Here is a 19,727-nt window from a genome sequence, read left to right on the forward strand (position 1 = left end):
GGGCTGGCCGCTCGCCCGCACCAACATGGAGATGCTCTTCCAGGCGCTATAAAGGGCTCCGGCTCCGGCACCTGCCGCTCGGTCTCCGCCGCGCCGCGCTCCCGCTCCGCACCCAGCGCAGGGGCTGGGGGCCGCCGTCCCCGTCCCCGTCCCCGCCCGCCCCGTCCCGCTGACCCGCTGGCTCGTCCCGCAGCAGGGCCGCTGGAGGGGATGGACTATTCCTATGATGAGGACCTGGACGAGCTCTGTCCGGTCTGCGGGGACAAGGTCTCCGGGTACCACTACGGGCTGCTCACCTGCGAGAGCTGCAAGGTAGGAGCCGGCCGGGGCGTGCGGGGCCGGGGCAACGGGGCCGGGGCTGCGCGGGGGCCGGCGCCTGCGGGGAGCGGGGAGAGGCGGCGGGGGCTGTGCGGGGAGCGGGGCTGTGCGGGGAGCGGGGCGGTGCGGGAGCTACAGCCGGGGCTGTGCGGGGAGCGGGGCTGTGCGGGGAGCGCTGCACGGGGGAGAGGGGGCCGGGGCTGTGCGGGGAGCGGGGAGGGGGCTCTGCAGGGGCCGGGGACGCGGGGCCGGCCGCGGGCCGCTCCTCGCCCGTTTTCGTTAGGGACGGATTCGCGCTCGGCTGCGGGACGGGAGCGCGGCCGCGGCGGGGGGCGGCGGGGCGGGAGCCTCCGTCGGAAGCGGGACGCGGGGACGGGCTGCCGGTGCCGGGCTGCCGGTGCCGGGCTGCCGGTACCGGTGCCGGTGCCCGCCGCATCGCCGCCGCCCGCCGCCGCAGGGTTTCTTCAAGCGGACGGTGCAGAACAACAAGCACTACACCTGCACCGAGAGCCAGAACTGCAAGATCGACAAGACCCAGCGCAAGCGCTGCCCCTACTGCCGCTTCCAGAAGTGCCTCACCGTCGGGATGCGCCTGGAAGGTAGGGCCCGGCCCGGCTCGGCCCGGCTCGGCTCGGCTCGGCTCAGCCCGGCTCGGCCCGGCCCGGCCCGGCTCGGCTGCCCGCGGCACGGCCCGGCTCCGCGGGCGCGGAGGGGCCGGGGCTGCGCGGGGCTGCGCGGTTCCCCCGCGGCGGCCGCGCTGGCCGCCGCCGCGTCCCGGGGCCGGTAATTCCCGCGGCCGCTTCGATTCCGTTTTTCCCTCCCAAGTTAAAAAAAAATTCGTTTTTTCGCGTCGCCTCCTGCTTTTCCTTTTTTCGTTTTTGTTTTGTTTCCCCGGGGGTTTTGGCTGCTGCGGCTTCAACTTTCCAGGATTTTCTTTGCTGGCGGAACGTTTGGGAAATAGCGTAGAAATTATTGTTTTCCTTAAGCACATAATTCCAGAAGCCAAGACTTAAGGAAAACGTTAGAATTATGGGGCTCGCAATAAAACTGCTGCAGACCCACCACGAATTATATTTTTCCTCTTCGTGACATTTAGTAGAACAGATTTCTCCTCTAATTCTCGGGGAGCGCAATTCCATCCCCCACGGCCGCCACCTCGCTCCTGTCAGAGAAGCCGATCCCGATTGAGACATCGGAGTCGAGCCCCAACATCCCCAAGTCGTGTGTTGTGGTTTCTGCAACACTTAGCACGGGCCAACAAAATACATTTGGGGGGACAGATCGCCGGCGAGCGACTGCAAAGCAAAAGCAGATGCAGAAAGGAGCCCCCCGCCCCAAATCAGCCGCCCCCCCACCTCCTCTCCCCTGAAATCGTTTACATTTTGCAGCGGATGAAAGCGGCCAGACGCGCCGGTGGGGCTGAGACCCCTCGCCTGGCCGCGCTCGCTGCGCAGGGCTTCGCCCACCCGGGAGCTCGGGGCAGAGTGCGGGTTAATCAGAGAGTACTGCGCGTACCCACGCAGCGGCCGCTCGCTCCCAGGAGCGGGATGAGAGCCTGCGAGCAGAGGCGCAGGAGTAAGACACAACATCGAGCTGCAAAATCAGCCCCTGCAAACTCCCGGTGTGGGCCGGCTTCCAGCCCTGACTCCAAACAGATCCCAGTTTCACTCTCCTCCCTGGACTGGAGTTACTGGTGCCCCGGATCAATCCACAGACACTCTGGCAGTTTTCACCGGTGCTGCAGGACAGTTTGGGCGCTGGGCAGGGGCTGGGGGCTCCGGGGGCGGTCAGGCAGGGGCAGCACTTGGGCTGCCAGGGGGGGACAGGCGCCTGCTCACTTCGGCCGTTTTCAGCAGTTTTTGCTCACTGTGGAGCTGGTTTGGTCCCATAACCCGTGAGGGCAGCGGCCGGGATTTGTTATTTGTTTTCCTGCTGTTAGCTCCTCAGCGGAGTCCCGCAGCCGGGGGGGAATCACCCAGCGGAGGGTGACATTCCTGTGGGACTGTCGTTTTTTGTGATAAAAACCGGAGCCCACCTTTCCTCAGTTCCTAGTATTTCTGGGCAGGGAATTTGAGGTGACGCTTTGAAGGTGAGCCTCCCGCTCCACAGGACAAAAGCAAGCCCGAGATCTTTGATTTTGGGGACAGAGTGTTGACACAGGCCCCCCTTGAAGTGCCTGAAGGGATGCTGCAGCGAAGCCTGGCCCAGGAGAGCAGCACAGCCCTGGCCCAAGCCTGCCCGCAGCCCCGGGCACCCCCGGGCACCCCCGGGCACCCCCCGTGCCCCTGCCCAGGGCGAGGGGAGGCAGAGCTCGGCGGGCAGCCCACCCCCCCGGGGCTCTGCGCGGGGGCGAGGGCAGGCGAGGCAGAGGGAGCGGGAAGGGGAGCCGCTGGGTGCCCGCGCCTGCCGCCGTGCCAGTGGCCGCACGCTGGGTGCGTGGCTCGGGGACCGCCTGCGGATGGTTTTGTTGGGGGGTGCCGGGGGTGCAGGCGCTTCCTGGGCGGCTCCGCCTGGGCCCCCTTGCCCTGGAGGTCGGGGTGCCTCGGTTCCTTCCCGGCAGCCAGCTGGGACGCGGCAAACGGCAAGTTGTTCCCGACCCCAAGTGAGGCACAAACGGCAGGAAAAGTGGAGCAGGAGGGAATTAAAAGGCCTCTTCTCCCTTTGTGTCTTGCTGGGAGAGGGAAGGAGGTGTACTAGCGGTCGCCTGCGGAGGGTTTGTGAGACCAGGCTGCGAGCACCTCTCGCTGTGGGGGGGTGCAGGCAGCACCAGCGGGGTCCCTGCCTGTGCACCCTTGCCCAGGGTCACGGGGGTCTGCCTGGGATGAGATCCCTGGGCATCGCTGGGCCCGGCCTTGAGCGGTGGTAGAAACACATTACTTTGAGCAGGTGGGAGATTTGGGCTTTCGGTGTGCCCTGGCATCGCCGGGGTGTGCAGCCGGGGCTGCCAGACCCGCTGGTGCCAGCTTGGGCTGCGCGCGGGGGTCTGCCCGCGGGGGATCCTGGCAGGGATCCGCACAGGCACTGACTGCGGCCATCTCCCTTGTACCCCCGGAGTCAGGAACTGCCCCGGGGCAGCTGTCTGTTGCCCAGAGGCCTGCGGGCAGGCTTTCAGAGGGGGGCCTCGGAGGATGCCTCTGGCCGCCCTGCTCCCAGCGAGATGCTGTTTTCATGAATAAAGAATGAGGGAGGAAGCGCGGGGCGGCTCCCCTGGGAGCACATTCCTGCTCGCCCTGGAAATGCTGCTGCTCCCGGCCGACGCTCCCGCTTTTCCAGCCTGCCTGGAGAGTCTGGGAGGTGTCCTGGCTCTCCGGGGGGGCTGGCCACACTTCCAGCGGCCGGCCGCAGGATAAGTAGGCGAAAGAGAGGCAGAGGTAACAGCTGAGACACAAAAGCAAGACGTGCCTGCTGTCAGCGGGGACGCAAACTAGCAGACGGTTTTTTCCCTTTGATGCTAAGTCTGCGAGCCGTGCTCGCTGGCGCGCTTTCCTCCATCACTCTGCACCGCCGTCCAGCTCCCAGCTTCCAGCGAGCTGAGGCTCTTCCAAGGGTGGGCCGGGGCAGCAGCCCCTGGGAGCGCGGCGGGGCGGTGCGGAGGGACGAGCTCCTGCTGCAGAGAAGCACCTGCTCCCTCGTGTGCTGACACATTCTTGGTTTTCTTTTGGGGTTTGGAGGGAGCATCTGCTTTGCTACAGCCAGGAGATTGCGATGGGGCTGTCAGAGCAACTCCGCCAGTGGGATGCTCCAGCAGAGCCCCTCGGCCGTAGCTGATACCGGCAGGGACGGGCAGCCTCCTGCCTGAAAGCCGTCACAGCCTTGCCGCGGGGTGCAGGGTGCCCGGCTGGGGCTGCCAGCCCTGCTGCCTGTGAAAGGGGCAGAGATTTGCAGAAAAGAAGCATGACCAGCCTGGATGCAGGTGAACCAGGGTCCGAGAGGGCTGTGGGGTCCCAGGCTCTGCAGAAACAAGGAAATCCCGGGGCTGGTCCAGAGTCAGGGGTCGTAAAAGTGAAAGTGGGTGTCGAGCCCCCTCATCTGCCTGGGCTTCACAGGCTGTCCCCCCAGCCCATGAGGGACGCAAGCTGCTTTATCCCCCAGCCCATTTTATAGTTAAAGCCAAATGTCTCTTCCTTTCCTGCAATTCCCAGAGGCTCTGAGGTTGACACCAGCAAGGCAAGAGCCGGGGCCAGGCACCTGAACCTGCCACGCCATGCCCCTGGTGCGCACGGCTGGGCTGGGAGCGGCACAGTCCTGCCAGCGGCTCTCTGGAAAGGTCTCCCCGGTGCCCCCCAGCTCCCTTTGGCCACCAAATCCCCCCCCATCATTTTCTCCGTGCTGTGTGGAAGCGTGAGTCTCCCTCCACGCGGGTTCACTGCAGCCTCTGCCCGCTCTCTGCCCCCAGCGGTGCGTGCCGACCGGATGCGCGGAGGGAGGAACAAGTTCGGACCCATGTACAAGCGGGACCGTGCCTTAAAGCAGCAGAAGAAAGCTCTGATCCGTGCCAACGGCTTCAAGCTGGAGACCGTGCCTCAGATCGTGTCCCCGGTGCAGAACGACTACAGCCTGTCCTCCACCATCCACAGCATCCACGCCATGTCCAAGACCTTGCCACCCAACCCTGCCGCCCTGACGCCTGTCGACTATGAGCGCAGTCCCTACGGGACGCCATCCCTGGGAATGACTGTGCCCAGCCACGCGCCACTCACCGGCTACCACTACCCCTCCTTCCCCAACCGCACCATCAAGTCCGAGTACCCGGACCACTACACAAACGCCCACGAGTCCGTGCCCGCCTACGTGTACCCAGAGACCTACCCCAGCAGCTCCCCCCCTGACATCCCCGAGGTCATCCTGAAGCTGCTGCAGCTGGAGCCCGATGAGGCCCAGGTGAAGGCGCGGATACTGGCCTGCCTGCAGCAAGAGCAAGGCAAAGGCCGGCACGAGAAGCTCAGCACCTTTGGCCTCATGTGCAAGATGGCCGACCAGACCCTCCTATCCATCGTGGAGTGGGCACGGAGCTGCATCTTCTTCAAGGAGCTGGAGGTAGGAGCTTGGGCAGGGGGGAGGGATGCTGCACGGGGCGGGTGGCAGGAGGCCAGGTAGTATTGGGGCTGAAATGCTGTGAGGATGGGATGCTGTAATGGACAGCATGCTCTAATGGGCAGGATTGGGGCTGAAATGCTGTGAGGATGGGCCAACACTGTGGGCATGAGCCTGGGGCCACCAGTGCTGCAGACGTACTGGTGCATCCCCGTCCCGCTCCCGGCTGCCCACGTGGCAGGGCTGGAGGCACTGCGGTCCGGCTGCAACACCGGAGTGGTCCCTGCTGTCGCCGTGGGGCTAATGATTTCAGATTCATCACCGCGGGGGCAGGTGTGGAGGCAATCGTCGGCAGAGTGACTGCGGTGTCAAGCTCAAGATATAATTGAAAAATGTAACGTTGAGGAATTATAGTTGAGACAATTCTCTCCTCCGCCTTTAGGAGGAAAATCGATGCTGTCAGGTGGGTGCCTGTTAGCACCAGGCAGGCAGGGCAGGGCTGGCCGGGGCGGGGGACACCACCAAGCCTCCTCTGGAGCCACTTCTGCTGCCGGCAGTCTGCGAGCGTGCCTTGCCGGGGGACGTGGTGCTGACCCCCATCCCGCCGGGCCGTCCCATCTAGCAAATCCCCCCAAATACTTACTGGGGCCAAGGGGTGGATTAGCAGGGGTGGGGCAGCCTCTGCCATCCTGCAAACCTTGCCAAGCTGTCAGACGTTTTCCGTTTGTGTTCTGGGCTGACCTGAGATACCAAACCACTGCAAAAATGGGAGAGAAAATTTTGCAATGTGGCCAAAACCCAGAGAGCCACGTCCCAGTGTGGCTGGGACACCCAGGTGCCTTCCCGTGCTCCGAGCGTGAGGCTGTGCTAGCCGGCTCTGGCCAAAATCACCTTCCCCCGCAGTGCTGTGGGGACCGTGCCCGGGGACAGGGCCAGGCTCTTCCCCGTGCCCACCCCGCAGGGTGCCATGGGGCCGAGCGTGGCAGAGCCTCGTGGCTCAAAATAGCCCCCAGCTGCCAGAACAGTGTCAGGAAACGGCATTGTGGGGGTGGGTCGGGCTTGTTTCAATCATATCAGTGTCCAGCCTGGATTTTGGGAACAGGGTGGTTGTTGTTTTGCAGGAGATATTGTAAACAGTGTAAATTCAGCTCGCGGCTGCATTGCCGCATAGCCTTGTAACTCCATTGTCAGCCTGATTGCGCCACCAAAATAGGCTGTTTCCGTGTGAATCCGCGTCGGCTCCTCCCGTGGGGCTCTGGGGGGGACGGCAGTGCCAGAGGCCTCACCTGGGCAGAGCCACCGGCGTCCTGCCAGGAGTGGGGCACGTCCCCTGCCGTGCCCAGGACACGGGACATGGTGCCCCAGGGAAGGGAGCTCGGCTGGGCATCCCTGTCCATCACCGCCACCCCGGGGGCTTGTGCCTTTTGCCTTCGTCCATGCGGTGAGTGCGCGGCAGATTTCCATCGTCTCGCAGGGCCAGGGACTGCAGGACGCCGCGTCCCGCCCTGACTCCAGAGGGAGCGTGAGAAAGCTGGTTGTCGCTGGCCTTGGCTCCCTCTGAGCCTCTGGCATGGGGCTGTGGTGCCCGGGCCCCTCTGTGTGTGTCCCCCAGGGACGGTGCCGGGGCTGCCCGCCGCCCATCCGGCACGGCGCGTCCTCCCTGCCGTGGGGCGGTGGCTTTCCCTTGGGCATGCGGAGAGAAGCCGTTGGGAAGCAGGAGTAGGTCTGCAGCTCCTGAAACCCCATTCCTGCTCCTGCCGGCACATAAAAGCAAACAGCTGCTGGGGCGGTAAATGAACTCCTGCTAGTGCAGAGTTTATGGCTTTACCCTAAAGCCCACTAGCACAGAGTAAAATCGTGATCTCGGAGATCGATGGCCATCATGCAGGCAGTCCCTGCTGGGTGCTCAGGGCTCCTCGGAGCAGGGGATGCCAGCAGCCCTCTCCGTCCCCTGGGAACGTCTGCGTGAAGGCGACGGGCACCGTCCCCAGCTGGGGAAGGGCTGTTGGCCACGGCCAGTGCAGGGATCCAGGCTGGAAGAGCGTCGTGCTGGGACATCGCTCCAGGGCATCACACCGGGCTGGTGCCAAGCGGGGAGGGCTGCAGGCGGGTGGGGAGGGGGTGCAGGCGTATGCCCCCATGCACAATGTCCCCTGCCTGAACGCTCCCAGCATCCCTGTGCTCCTGCTGCAGGGCTGTTTTGCAGAGAGCTGGCTTCTTCCCCGGGCCTTGCAGGGAGCCTGGAGAGGAGGGAGCAAACCCCTGGGGGCACGGGGACCCGCTGGCTCACGCCTGGCCAGGACGAGCCTTTGCTCCCTGTCCAGGGAGAGCAAGAGCAGGTCCTGCCTGGAGCTGGCAGGTCTTGTTCCCATTCCCATTCCCACACTAGCAGCCCGGCGAGGGGCAGCAGCAGACCGGGCGCTTTGCTGTCTCCTCCTGGCGGGGTGGCCGGGGTGGGGGCCCTTGGGGAGAGCCCCCCCAGCTCCACTGCTGCACCCAGGGAAGGCGGGGGGAGACGGGCTAATGGCCTCTTGACATCGGCTCACACGCCACGTCTGCCCGCAGGCGCGGGGCAGTCAGATTGAAAACAGATTTAACTTCCCAGATATATCGTTTCATTTAAGGGCCAGTAATTCTGTCAGTCTGCCACTGACAAACGAGGGTCCCCATGCCAATCCGCCGGGGAGACTGATGTCGCAGCGTTCATCTCGTGTCACCAGGCAGAGAATTACGGACTGCGCTGGCCTTCGGAGGCAAGACTAATAATGCTGCGCGGCAGAGGGGGATTTGGGGGCCCGCTTGTTTATCGAGGGCCGGCCAGGCAGCCGTGGCGCGAGGCCGCGCGGGCGGAGGTGGAAGAGGTCAGCGCTGACGCCCATAAATACGAACTTTAACTGAGTCTAGATGAGATGTGTCAGGACTGAGGGAAGATTTGCAGCATCTCTTCAGGAAGAAAAATATGGGCTGGGGGTGAAATATATTTTGTTGGGTCGTGAGTCTCAGGCAACTTTGTCCTTTCAGATGTAATTTTTTTATATATATATGGAGAGAGACAGACAGAGAAATGTGCATAGACACGCACACTTGCGCACTCACATTGGGTCTGGTTTTGGTTTGGTTTATATACACGTATCTTGCACAGCCTGGTTTATATAGGTGTTGCTGCCATATGTACATATAAATATTGTGCACACAGAGGTGCAGTGACCTTTAGATTGGGATGAGCAGCCAGGAATGTTAAACAAATTGCTGCGGTTTCAGCCTGAAGGCTGGGCTGGGCTGGGGGTCCCTGCCGCCAGTGGAGGGGCACGGCGCGGCCGCAGGGAGGTGGGTTGATGCCGGTCCCCTCCTCGGCCCCTCCTGGCCCTGGGGCTGGGGCAAACCACCCTCCCAGCCACGGGCGAGCACCAGCGGCGGGGGGACAACGATGCTGAGGGCAGTGCCATTCCCACCACGGGCCGAGGGGTTCCTGAGGGTCTCTGGGTCTCTCTGCTGGGCTGCTCTCCCTCGCTTCTCGTTAGAGAGCTCGGAGCCATGACAAAGCCTATTTGTAGTCAGTTGCTTCTCTGCCTTTAGCATGCGTGGGTCATCTTGACCCCATCTCCTGGCCAACAGCCAGAACGTTTTTGGCAGATTTAAAATCTCCTTCTGGTCGTGGATGCTGCAGCAATGTTTAGCATCCTATGCACTGGGGGAAATGTGACGGCTTTCCTTGCCTGCGGGCGGCCCTGCTGGCACAGCCCTGCCCTCGCTCCTGGGGCGCACACGCAGAGCCACGACGCCCACGCAGCCTTGCAGCCGGCTGCCTGCGAGCACCACCAAAAAGCAGTAGCCTGGGCCCCGGCGGCGTGCTCTGCGAGGGGGAGCGGCAGACTGGGCGCTGCTGGCCCTGCTGCACTGATCTTGGAAGTTTTTTGCTTTAAGATGCCCATTGCAGTGGTATCTGGGCAGGGGGATGGGGACCTGCATTGACCATTAACACCTTAGACTCGTGTAGGGTTTCAATCGCGGGTGGCTGGCAGATGGTAATCCACTTTCACACTTCTCGGTAGCCAAGGTGATGGGTCCTGCTCGCACCCAGTAATTGCCCAGGCTGTGGCTGGGGGCACTGGTGTGTGCTGTGCACCTGCGTGGAAGCTGCTGGGGCAAATCCTGCACCGGTGATCTGGGAGGAGGCCCGGAGAGCATCCCTGGGGCTGAAGGTAGGTTGGGGGCATCCGAGCACTCCTCGTGCCCGTGGCGTGCTGAAGCCGGCTGGGGAGAGGCTGGGGATCGATGTCCTGGCACCCGCTCAGGGCTTCCGAGCAAAGCAGGGGTGTTGATGGGTCACTGCGTCGTAATGCTGCAGAGATGTTTGAGGGCGGATCGTGGTACCCGAGGTGGGGGATGCCCTGGACCAGCCGTGCAGGGAGCAGCGAGCACAGCAGGGCTGCGCCATCCCCGTGGGGGTTTGGCTCTGGGATGCTGGGGTGGCCTGGGCACTTTTTGGGGAGACCTAACACTCCCGGGGGCCTCCTCCCCTCCTGCCTACGAACCCACAGGGAGGATCACAGGAGGTTTAAGACTCTCATGTGGCACATCTGTATGTGGGTCCTGCAGCCCCGTGCCCAGGCGGCACCGTCCGTGCCTCCACACGCCCTGCCTCCCCTCCAGCCCTCGGTCCGAGCCCGTTTGTCGCAGGGAAATGGATTTTTCTGTGGGCTGCAGGCCTTCAGCAGCAAGCCACTTTCGGCAGCCAGGTGACAGGGGAGTGCTCGCCCTGTGTGGGGAGCGTTTTGCTGCCATGTTTTGTGAATGGGTTAAATGCTTGCTTTTAAAAAAAAAAAAATAGCCTCTTAAAGACAGCTTGCATCAGGTCCTTGATAAAGCACTCTGTTGAAAAGCCTTGACATTAAAAGAGGAAGATCCTTTGCTTAACTTTTAAAGGCGAGAGTGCGTGCGTGCCGCCTTGCCGGGAGGATTGATTGACTCTGAGTGGCCGTCCATTAGCAGCCCCCCTCCTCCTGGGAGGCCAGGCTGGCGCTGGGCGCAGGGAGGTGGTCTCCAGCCAGGAGCCCCCTCGCAGCGGAGCCACACCGCTGGAGCGGGGCCATGCGGGGATGCCCACTGCCTCCCCAGCCTGGGGCACGGGGACTCCCAGCTTGGTGCTGGGGCGCAGGCAGGGCTGGGGTCCCTGGAGACGTCCCTGAGCCCTGCCTGGCCCCCGGAGCCCCCAGCCCACCCAGTCACGCTCCCAACCACAACCCCCCATGCTGTGGCCACACGGCTGTGGCGTGCAGCGGTGCTCCCAGGGAAGGCGATGGCACACCGGAGCGTGCCGGCAGGGGAACGGCTGTGCGGCAGGCGCACAGGGCAAAATGTGCCACTGATGGGATTCGGGGAGGTGCTTTTCCAAGGGAGCTGAACCTGTCTGTGGAGTTTGGGAGAAGCTGATTAGTCATTTTTAAAGGAAGAAAAGAAGATTTCAAAATTGTTGAAATGCTTCCTTTTGGAAAAACTGATTTTTTTTAAACCATTTTCAGAGCAAAACCTTCAGTCTGTCCCTTCCAGAGGTCGTCCTGCTCAGGAATGAGGCACAGGAAGGAGCTTCCAAAACAACGCCGCGACTCAGCCGGAGCGGAGGAGCTCGGCACCGGCCGGGAGCGTGCGGCTGGGCTGGCAGCATGCTGCTGTGCCGGGAGCCCAGCTCCCTGCGAGGGCTGGCCGCAGCTACAGCCAGCCACTCGCCTTGGGGTGGAGGTCATCAGCAATGCAGAAAATCTCTATTTTGTTTTGGTGCAGAATGAGCTTTTCCCCAGTTCTTTGTTCAGCAGCTGAACAGAAGCCTCCCGGTCTGTACGGCTGGGCCGTGTACCGTGGCTCCTTCACCAGCTCGGGCGATGTGGTGGCGAGTCCGGCCTTGGCAGCCCCATTGCACCCACTGCACCTCGCTGCGGGCAGGTTTCGCGCATCGGGCAGGCCGCCGGCACTGCTTTCTGTGCCGCACCTCCCTCCCCGTGCTGCTGCGCGTCCAGGTCTGACCACCCACCGCACTTGAGAACAAATCCCAGCGGCTCGCGGGGAGTGCCGGGCTCCGAGACCATAAAGCTCTTTCTCATCTGACTTCTATTCCTTTTGCAATCTCCCAGCACTGGTTTATTGCAGCCTCTTCAGCAAAACGAGGGTATTATCCAGTCCTGTGATACTGCATCTGTCTTCCTTCTATTAAAGGCAGCGAGCACAATGGCACTGCAGAGCTCTTCTGCTGGCGCTGAATTTGCTCTGCAGGGAAGTATTGCTGATAACCCCCGGCCCTTTCCCCACACCAGCCTGGCAGGAGAGGGGGGCTCCAGGCAGGACGGGGGTTCAGCTCTTTGCAGAAAGGAGTTGGGGTCCCGCGGAGTGCAGCAACGCGGGGACGAAGCTGGTGACCCACGGTGGTTCTCGGCGGGGCGGTGGGGAAGGCAGCTGAGCGGTGTGCCTCCTGCCTGCTCCCCGGGCCGGGCCGGCAGCGCGCCCGCATCCAGCCATGGGGGCCTGGCATGGCTCTTCATTTTGCCGAACATAGCAGTTGGCTCCAGCCGCTCATCTTGCCCGTCACTGGCGCTGCCTGCAGCCCACCGGCTTTCCCACGAGACCTTTGGAGCCCCTTGCAGTTTGTGTCCTGGGTTGAGCTTTTTACCAGGGGCATTTGCAGGCATTTCTTTGAAAGTGTAGCTGTGCACGCTTATACCTGTGCCTGCACGTACACACCAGCACATGTGCAAATGTGCACATGATCACGCGTGTGTTGGTGTGTGGGCAGGGGCCGACCCGGCAGCTGCAGGGCGCAGCGATGCCTCGTAGCCAGCGGCTCCCCCGCGGCCGTGCTCTGTGCCCGCCCCAAAACCTGCCATCCATGGCAGGGAGGCAAGGACGGGCACTGTCTTCTTTCATTTTAAAGTATCCAGAGGGGCTGCCCGGAGACACAGGGCCTTTGTGCAGCAGCCGCACGTTCCTCCCGCCTCGGTGCCAGGACAGGGCCAGCGGTCATTTTGTTAAAGATTTGTGTGTGGTTCGGGGAGGTTGTGCCTGGTGGGGGAAAACCCGTGCTGATAAGAGCCAGCAAGTGCCACCGAAACTGCTGAGCTGCTTCAAAGCTGGCTCTGTGCAGCCGCCTGGCCCGTCTCGTCTCCTCCAGGCTGGGATCCCCCTTGCTGGGGGTGCAGCTCCAGCTCTCCCTGCCCGCCCGAGGGGACCCCGCTGCTGGGCTGGCCTCCCCCGGGACATCTGCCGGGCACGGGGTCAGTGCTGTTCAAGCGCAGCACAAGGCATGCGTGGGGCGTGAGCCTGCAGGTGTAACCCGGCCGCAGGGTGCTGGCGCTTGCAATCCTTGCTATAGACGCTAACCAGTGCTGTGTCAGTCTTGCCATCCTCTCCTCCCACCCGCCGTGAAGAGAGGGCTGGAGGTGATGCGTGGGGTACCGGCAGTGAGATGAAGTGGGATGCCACGTCCAGCCCAGTTACACACCAGCACAGGCAGATATGGGAACCAGGAGCCAGATCAGGGCTTTGCAATTGATGTTTCATTAATAAGATACTGCATCTCCTTGCTAGGAGCTTGTTCACAGTCAGGCTGCAATTTCCATGTATAAAGGGATGTGTGAGACTTGGGAAATGCTCTGCAGGCACGGGGGTGAGGAGGGTTTCAGGTTCTTAAAAAAGACAGGGCTTTTGCTAGGCTGTGAGGGTCAGGGACAAAGTCCTGGAGGACAAAGTCCTGTCCCATCTGGAGGAGCCGGATTCCCGAGGGAGGCGGGTGATGCCCCCTGCAATCCCTGCATGCTCCCGCGATGGGCCAGCAAGCAAACGTGTGCACAAAGCAGACCTGGGGCCAGACAAATCTCCGTAGATCAGGTCACCTGGGGGCCTTAGGGGAATGCAGAAGTTTGTCACATGTCCAACACATCATGTTGAAGCCGTATCCATGCCAAGGCATTGCTCATCTGGGTGGCAGAAGGCCCCATCCTTTATGTAACAGCGCCGATGACTGGACTCACTGCTCTCCTTCTGGGTGCTTGAGCAGTGAAATTTGGTTAATTTTTGACACTGATGCCAGTTTGGTAGAAAACCCCTTTCTGTTGTGCTCAGGGTGAGACACAGATGGGTGCGGGTCCTGCCCAGGGCCGATGCTAATGCGGCAACGTGCTGTAGCAGCTGATGGGGTGAGTCTGAGCCATCGCTGCCGCAGGGCTGGAGCATAGAGCCCACCCGCAACCCGCAGAGCTGGGGGCCGGAGGGGTGGTGCGGGGACCGGGGCAGCCTGACCCCTCCTGCCGGCCAGGAACCAGCCCGTGCAGACGCAGCCCCCGTGGCCGCGCGTGGCCGGCCCTGCCCCGGCGCGATGGGTGTCAGCGGCGCTGCTCTGGCTGTGTTTCAGGTGGGCGACCAGATGAAGCTGCTGCAGAACTGCTGGAGCGAGCTGCTGGTGTTCGACCACGTCTACCGGCAGCTGCAGCATGGCAAGGAGCACAGCATGCTGCTCGTCACCGGCCAGGAGGTGAGTGCCAGCCCACAGAGACCGCAGTGGCCACTGTGGTTGGGGTGGCGGGGGCCAGGCGGCAGGGTTGGAGGGGGGACACAGGGGTGGCTTTTGTCTTACTTCTGGCTGAGTGCAGCTTACCCCGTGCAGGGTGGATGGGTTGTTTTTGCTGTGCTATGGGACTGCTTGTGCAGAAGGTCCCATCCCATCCCGTCCCATCCTATCCCATCCCATCCCATCCCATCCCATCCCATCCCATCCCATCCCATCCCATCCCATCCCATCCTGTCCTGACCCGCCACCCAGCTCCTGCTTCTGGAGAAGAATGTTTCTCATGGAAAGATCAACGGCTGCACCTGCACTTGCAGAGACAGGGTGTGAGAAGGGGCCCCTTCCCTCCCCGGGAGCGGTTTTTGGAGACACAGGCACTCGTGATGCCAGCGCTCTGCAAAGGGCCCCTCTGTTTTAAGAGGTGCTGGAGAAACAGGGTTCCTGTTTCACCCATCAGCCTTCACTTTGATGCCCCTAATTCTCGGTTGGTGCTGTGGGCTGGTGCCTGGCTTCTGCGCGGGGTCCCCTGCAGCGGGTTTGGGGGGGCTGGGGCTGATGCCGTCCCTGTTCCCGCAGGTGGACATGTCGACCGTCGCAGCCCAGGCTGGCTCCATCCTGAACACGCTGGTGCTGCGGGCGCAGGAGCTCGTCTTGCACTTGCACTCGCTCCAGGTGGACCGGCAGGAGTTTGTCTGCCTCAAGTTCCTCATCCTCTTCAGCCTCGGTGAGCGCGGCCGCGGGGGGCACCGGGACAAGGGGTGGCCGCACTCGGGGGGTCACGGCCATGCTGCTGCGGGGTCTCAGGGGACGGGAGCGCGGCTGGATGGAGCACGCGCAGCCCAGGGTCCGGCCGTGCTGGCTGCTGTGCTGACGGGCGACAAAGGGGTTTTTAATGAGGAGCCAGGAGCGAGGGCTGGGACCTGCCAGCTCCCCTGACTTGTTGGGGGTCCAGAACTTCTCCCACTGCGGGGCCGGGTTCTGCCCCCAGCCGTGGGGGACGTTGCCAACCCGCCGGCCAAGCGGAGCCTGTTTTGGTCACTCGCCCATCTCACCGGCCAGGGAAACAACCGGCTGATATGGCCGCAGCAAAACAGGCGTGTTGACAGAGGCAGCAGCCGGGGACGGCCCTATCTCCCGGGATTTGCGTCAGAGGGCCCGTGCTGCCGCGGTGGGGCAGGGGCTGCGCGTGGCTCCTGATTAGGCTCAGCCCCGGAGCCTGCGGTCGGGCCGAGGCAGCGGGTTCACACGGTCCTGCCTCACCTAGACAAAATACACAGGAGCTGCGGGCGCTGCTGCCAGAGCCCGCAACGTCCTGGGGCTGCACAGCAGCTCTCTCCACTCCTGCCCCGCTCCTGCTCTGCTCCTGTCCTGATCCTGCGCTGATCCTGCCCCGCGTCCACCCTGGCCACGCTGCCGCCCCCGCGGGGAGCATCTCCCCATCCACCGCGGCCAGGGATGCATCTGCTTTTCCCACAAGCATCACCCGGAGGCAGGGACACCTATCAGAGTCCCACTGGAGCAATCTCAGCCCTCGGTGGGGCGACGCGGCCATGGGCAGTGCTGAGCACCACGGGGACCCCAGGGTGCCTGGCCACCTTCATTACTGGTGCTGACACCTTCCCCTCGGCCCTGTCCCAGTGGGAGATCTCACCTCCCAGTGTGAGGACAGCAGCGGGGCCTGCGAGGGGCTCAGCTGGCTGCTGTGCTCCCGGCTCACACCTCTGCTGCCGTGGCTGCTTCACTTCCCACACCTCCATGGCCGCTGCTAATTGCACGCACCCGGACAGGGCAGGAGCCGGCATTTCCCCAGGGAAACTTATGCTTGGGTCCCTGCAGCACCCAGCTGCTGGTGCTGAGCCGGGACAGCAAGCCCAGCTCGGGGCAGCCCTGGCACCATCCCCATCCCTGTCCCCATCCCCATCCCCATCCCCATCCCCATCCCAGCCCATTCCCGACCCCTTCCCCATCCCTGTCCCAGTGCCTCGGTCTGCACTTGCACTTGTGTACCACGGGTCCCATCTGGGGGGGCTCCTGCCCCAACACCAAGTGCAGCAGGCCATGAGCTGCGCTCTGCACCATATGGCCACTGCTGTGTATTTTCGTACTTCATTGCTTGACAGCGTTTGCATCACTCCATGTCATCGTCGCTGAGAAGGCAGCCTGCTCCAGGAGCAGCTCTGCCACTGGGTTAATGGGTTAAGTGGGAGCATTGACATGCTACAGGCAGTGGGAATCCGCTCCCCCATCTGAGGGGCCGGGGTCAGGACCAGTACGGTCTGAAGGACCCACTGGTTTGACTCGGGTTTGCTGTGGACGTGTCCTCGTCAGCAGGCAGGTCTGGCACCCGCGGGCGCCCCGGGGGCCCGGGCAGGGCAGGTGTCTCAGGGCGCGGGAGCTGCACCGCCATCCCGTCCTGCACCTGCGGCATCTCCTCCCACAGCTTTCTTTTCCTCTAGAGCTGTTTTGAAATCCAGAGAAATTAGATACGATAATTTGCTGTTCAAACAGTGATAAGGTGTGGCACAAACAGTGCCCAGGCTGGGAAATAAAGGAGGTGGTGGGGCTCGTGCCCCGAGCTGGGACCTTCCCTGGCCGCTGCCCTGTGGGCTCAGCCCCGGGAGGGTCGGTCACCCCACGCTGCCCCGCGTCCCCCTGCCGCCCCTCGGCACGGCACAGCGTGGCACGGCACAGCGTGGCACGGCACAGTGAGCAGGAGCAGCATCTTCCCAGAGCGCAGCCAGCCCCGGCGGCCACGGCTGCTGTGCCGATTGCGGCTGCGGTTCCGCTTCCCCGGAGCAGCAGCTTTCAGGAAGGGCATGGAATCAAATAGCTGTGTTTTCCCATACATCATTTTGCCCCAAATCCAACTTTTTCTCTCCATATTGCAGAGCTCACTTGGAGTAATTTGCCCTTCGCAGGCTCAGCTGTAGAGGATGGGATTGTGTATTATGTGCAGGATGTAATTGCCTTTAACAAGAGAATTTCCACATTTACCACTCTGCCACAGCACAATCAAAGCCAAGCCCCGCTCACAAGAGCTGCCATTTGAGTTCTAAATAGATTTCTCTCCTGAGCAGGTAAAGAGATTTAATTAAAATTAGGGCTTCTCAAAATAGCAATATTTATGAGGACGGCACAGGTTAGCTTTGTTCTACAGAAGGGCTTAATAGAGCCTTAATGGATTGACCTATCATTCGATTTCATGACTTACATTCATGAAGCAGCTACTCTTGGGGAGGGGAGGAAGAGAGGCTTTTATAGCCCACATTCCCTTAAGCGTTTGCAATTTATCAGCAGCTTCTCCCAAACAAAAGGAGCTGTGAATAGGAAGAACACTTGAGGGCATAGAAATAATCCCAGGCATATCTGTATGTGTGATGGGAGGCTTTGTCACAGGACAGTCTTTGCAACTGCTGCAGTGTCTCTAAATGAAGTGAGTCAATGTTATTTGGACAACATTCTTTATTCCTTGCAGGAATGAAAAGATTATTCAAATATTCAATTAAACAGTGAATAGGGTCTTTCAGAGAACCAGGTGAGTTCATCGAGTAGAACTAGCTATTGTTGAGCCAACTCAGGGGATAGATTTGACATTTATCAATATAACTTCTTTTTTTTAATGACATGCACAATAACCTTATGCAGATAAAGAGATTTCATAACAACAACCCGGGTAGAAGGGAGATTGCCACAATAGGAGCAAATGTGCCACAGGAGTGAAAAGGGAAGGGTGATCTGATAAAGTGCATCTTGGCACGACCTGCAGCGCTTTGTGCCTGCGCCACGCAGCTCCCGGCCCGGCCGCGCAGCCCGGCCGCGGGCACGGCCGGAGGCTGTGTCTCCCCAGGGGCCCCGCAGCCGCCCCGACTGCGCCTCCGCTCCCCGGGCTCTGCCCGAGCACGGGCCGGGGGCTCCCCGCTTCACTGGGCTGGAGCCGCGCTGGGTGCTGTGGCCCCCCGAGGGAGCCCTGTGGGGCTGGGGGGGGGACACCATGAACACCCCCACCCAGCAGTTGGGCTCCCTCCTGCTCAGCCACCTCCACCACCAGCACCACGCTTTCCCCTCCCGACAGCTGCTCAGCCCTTTGGCTACAGCAGGGACCCATCTGGGTCAAAGCCATGTTTGATTCCCCTCTTTTTTGGGGGTGAAAGCCAGAAATAAACCCCAAACACCCAACCGCCTTGGCCAGAACCCGTGCCCAGATTTCCCTGTTCCCAGCCCGTGGGCGGGATGTATCCAGGCTGCCAATGCAGACCTGAATTTGGCCGTGCGTCAGCGGCTGCTGGACGTGGGCAGGAGAGCCGGCAGCGCCGTTACGCAGCCACAGCGGTGCTGGGTGCCTCTGTGCCGTACAGTAAATCTGTTAAATCCGCTCGCCCCAAATGGACTCGGTGCTGGGGTTTGCAGCAAGGTCTCGGGCGCCGAGATACCGTTGCTGTGTGTAGCTGTAGCCGGCTGACGGGGTGGCACGCACACAGCACCGTTTCCCTACAGCCACTGAAATCTGCGTGCGGGGCCGGTTCAACAACGTGTTGTGCAGCTTGAAAACCAGTGCTTCATTCGTGGAGCACTCATGGCAACCTGAGCACCAAGGCAGCATCCTTGGAAGGCAGACCCCAGCTCAGGCTGCCCCAGAAGCCTGGGGAACCCTGAGCCACCAGCCTGGGCTGTCCCTGCAGTCACCCTCCTGCTGGCCGCGGTCGCAGGGCGGTTACAGACCCGTAGTCCCCAGGGACAACCTCTGCCCTGGGGCTGTGCATGCCCTGGCTCTGCAGCGCTGCCCTTGGGGCTGCTATGGCCCCTTTGCTGCCAGAGCCTGCCTGCACCTTGGTGCTGCTGCCTGCTGCTACCCTGCGGGCAGCAGAGCCGGCAGCAGGATTACGGGGGAGCTGCTGAGACCCTGGCGAGGCGCAGAGGATTAGGGTTTCCAGGCTGGTGAGCCCTGTTGCCACATTGGAAAGACGAGGTTTATCGGGGAATTAATTCAGCCGCTTCCTCGGCCTTCAGGAATTAAAGGGGGCTGATGGCAACAGCTCCCTGTGTGTGGGTGCAGTCGGTAACAAGTTTCGGCTTTGCAGCTTTCTGGGTGGCAAGGGCAGGGGTTGCGGGCCCTTCCACTGCCGACGGGGGTTTGGGCATCTGTCTTCAGCATTGGGAGAGACCCAGGAGGCAGGGGAGGGATGGGGAGCCCATGGCCAGGCAGGGATGGGGCACGGTACCCCTCCTGCGCTGCGTTCTCCTGCACAAGGGGTGCTGATGCGGGAGCACAGGTTCCTTCTGGTGCAGTGCAGTATGGATGGGGCAGACACGTGGCTTTGGCACCATTTCACCGTCCCGTCCCCCCCTTGCAGATGTGAAGTATCTGGAGAACCACACGCTGGCTAAGGACGCTCAGGAGAAGGCCAACGCGGCGCTGCTGGAGTACACCGTCTGCCACTACCCCCACTCCACGGACAAGTTTCGCCAGCTGCTGCTGCGGCTGGCGGAGGTCCGGGCGCTGAGCATGCAGGCGGAGGAGTACCTCTACCACAAGCACCTGAGTGGGGAGGTGCCCTGCAACAACCTCCTCATCGAGATGCTGCACGCCAAGCGGACTTGAGCGTGGCCGTGAGCACGGACCCGGCGGAGCCCCGGCGCTGCCAGCGGCATGGCAGGGGCAGGACGCGCGCCCGGGGCTGGCGGGCCAACGCTGCCCCTCCACCCTGCCTTTCTCAGTGATGCTATTTAACCTGTACTATTGGAAAAGTCCCAGATAGTTTATTTTAATACACAGTAAGGATGGCTGATGGCTGCGGGGCCGTGGGCTTGGCTGCTGGACTGCTCC

The 19,727-nt window shown here is 62.2% G+C and overlaps 1 protein-coding gene across 1 annotated transcript; it reads left to right on the plus strand.

The window, feature by feature from the left end:
* Window positions 1-210: 210 nt before the first annotated feature.
* On the plus strand, window positions 211-19,502 carry NR5A1 (nuclear receptor subfamily 5 group A member 1; the record flags this gene model as incomplete). Its single annotated transcript, XM_082327811.1, has 6 exons — window positions 211-312; window positions 776-917; window positions 4,715-5,355; window positions 13,751-13,870; window positions 14,480-14,627; window positions 19,255-19,502. 6 exons carry the CDS (start codon window positions 211-213, stop codon window positions 19,500-19,502), a joined length of 1,401 nt encoding a protein of 466 aa, XP_082183937.1.
* Window positions 19,503-19,727: the final 225 nt, after the last annotated feature.

Source organism: Platalea leucorodia, assembly GCF_965183815.1.
Source record: "Platalea leucorodia genome assembly, chromosome: 15".
NCBI classification, from domain to species: Eukaryota; Metazoa; Chordata; class Aves; order Pelecaniformes; family Threskiornithidae; genus Platalea; species Platalea leucorodia.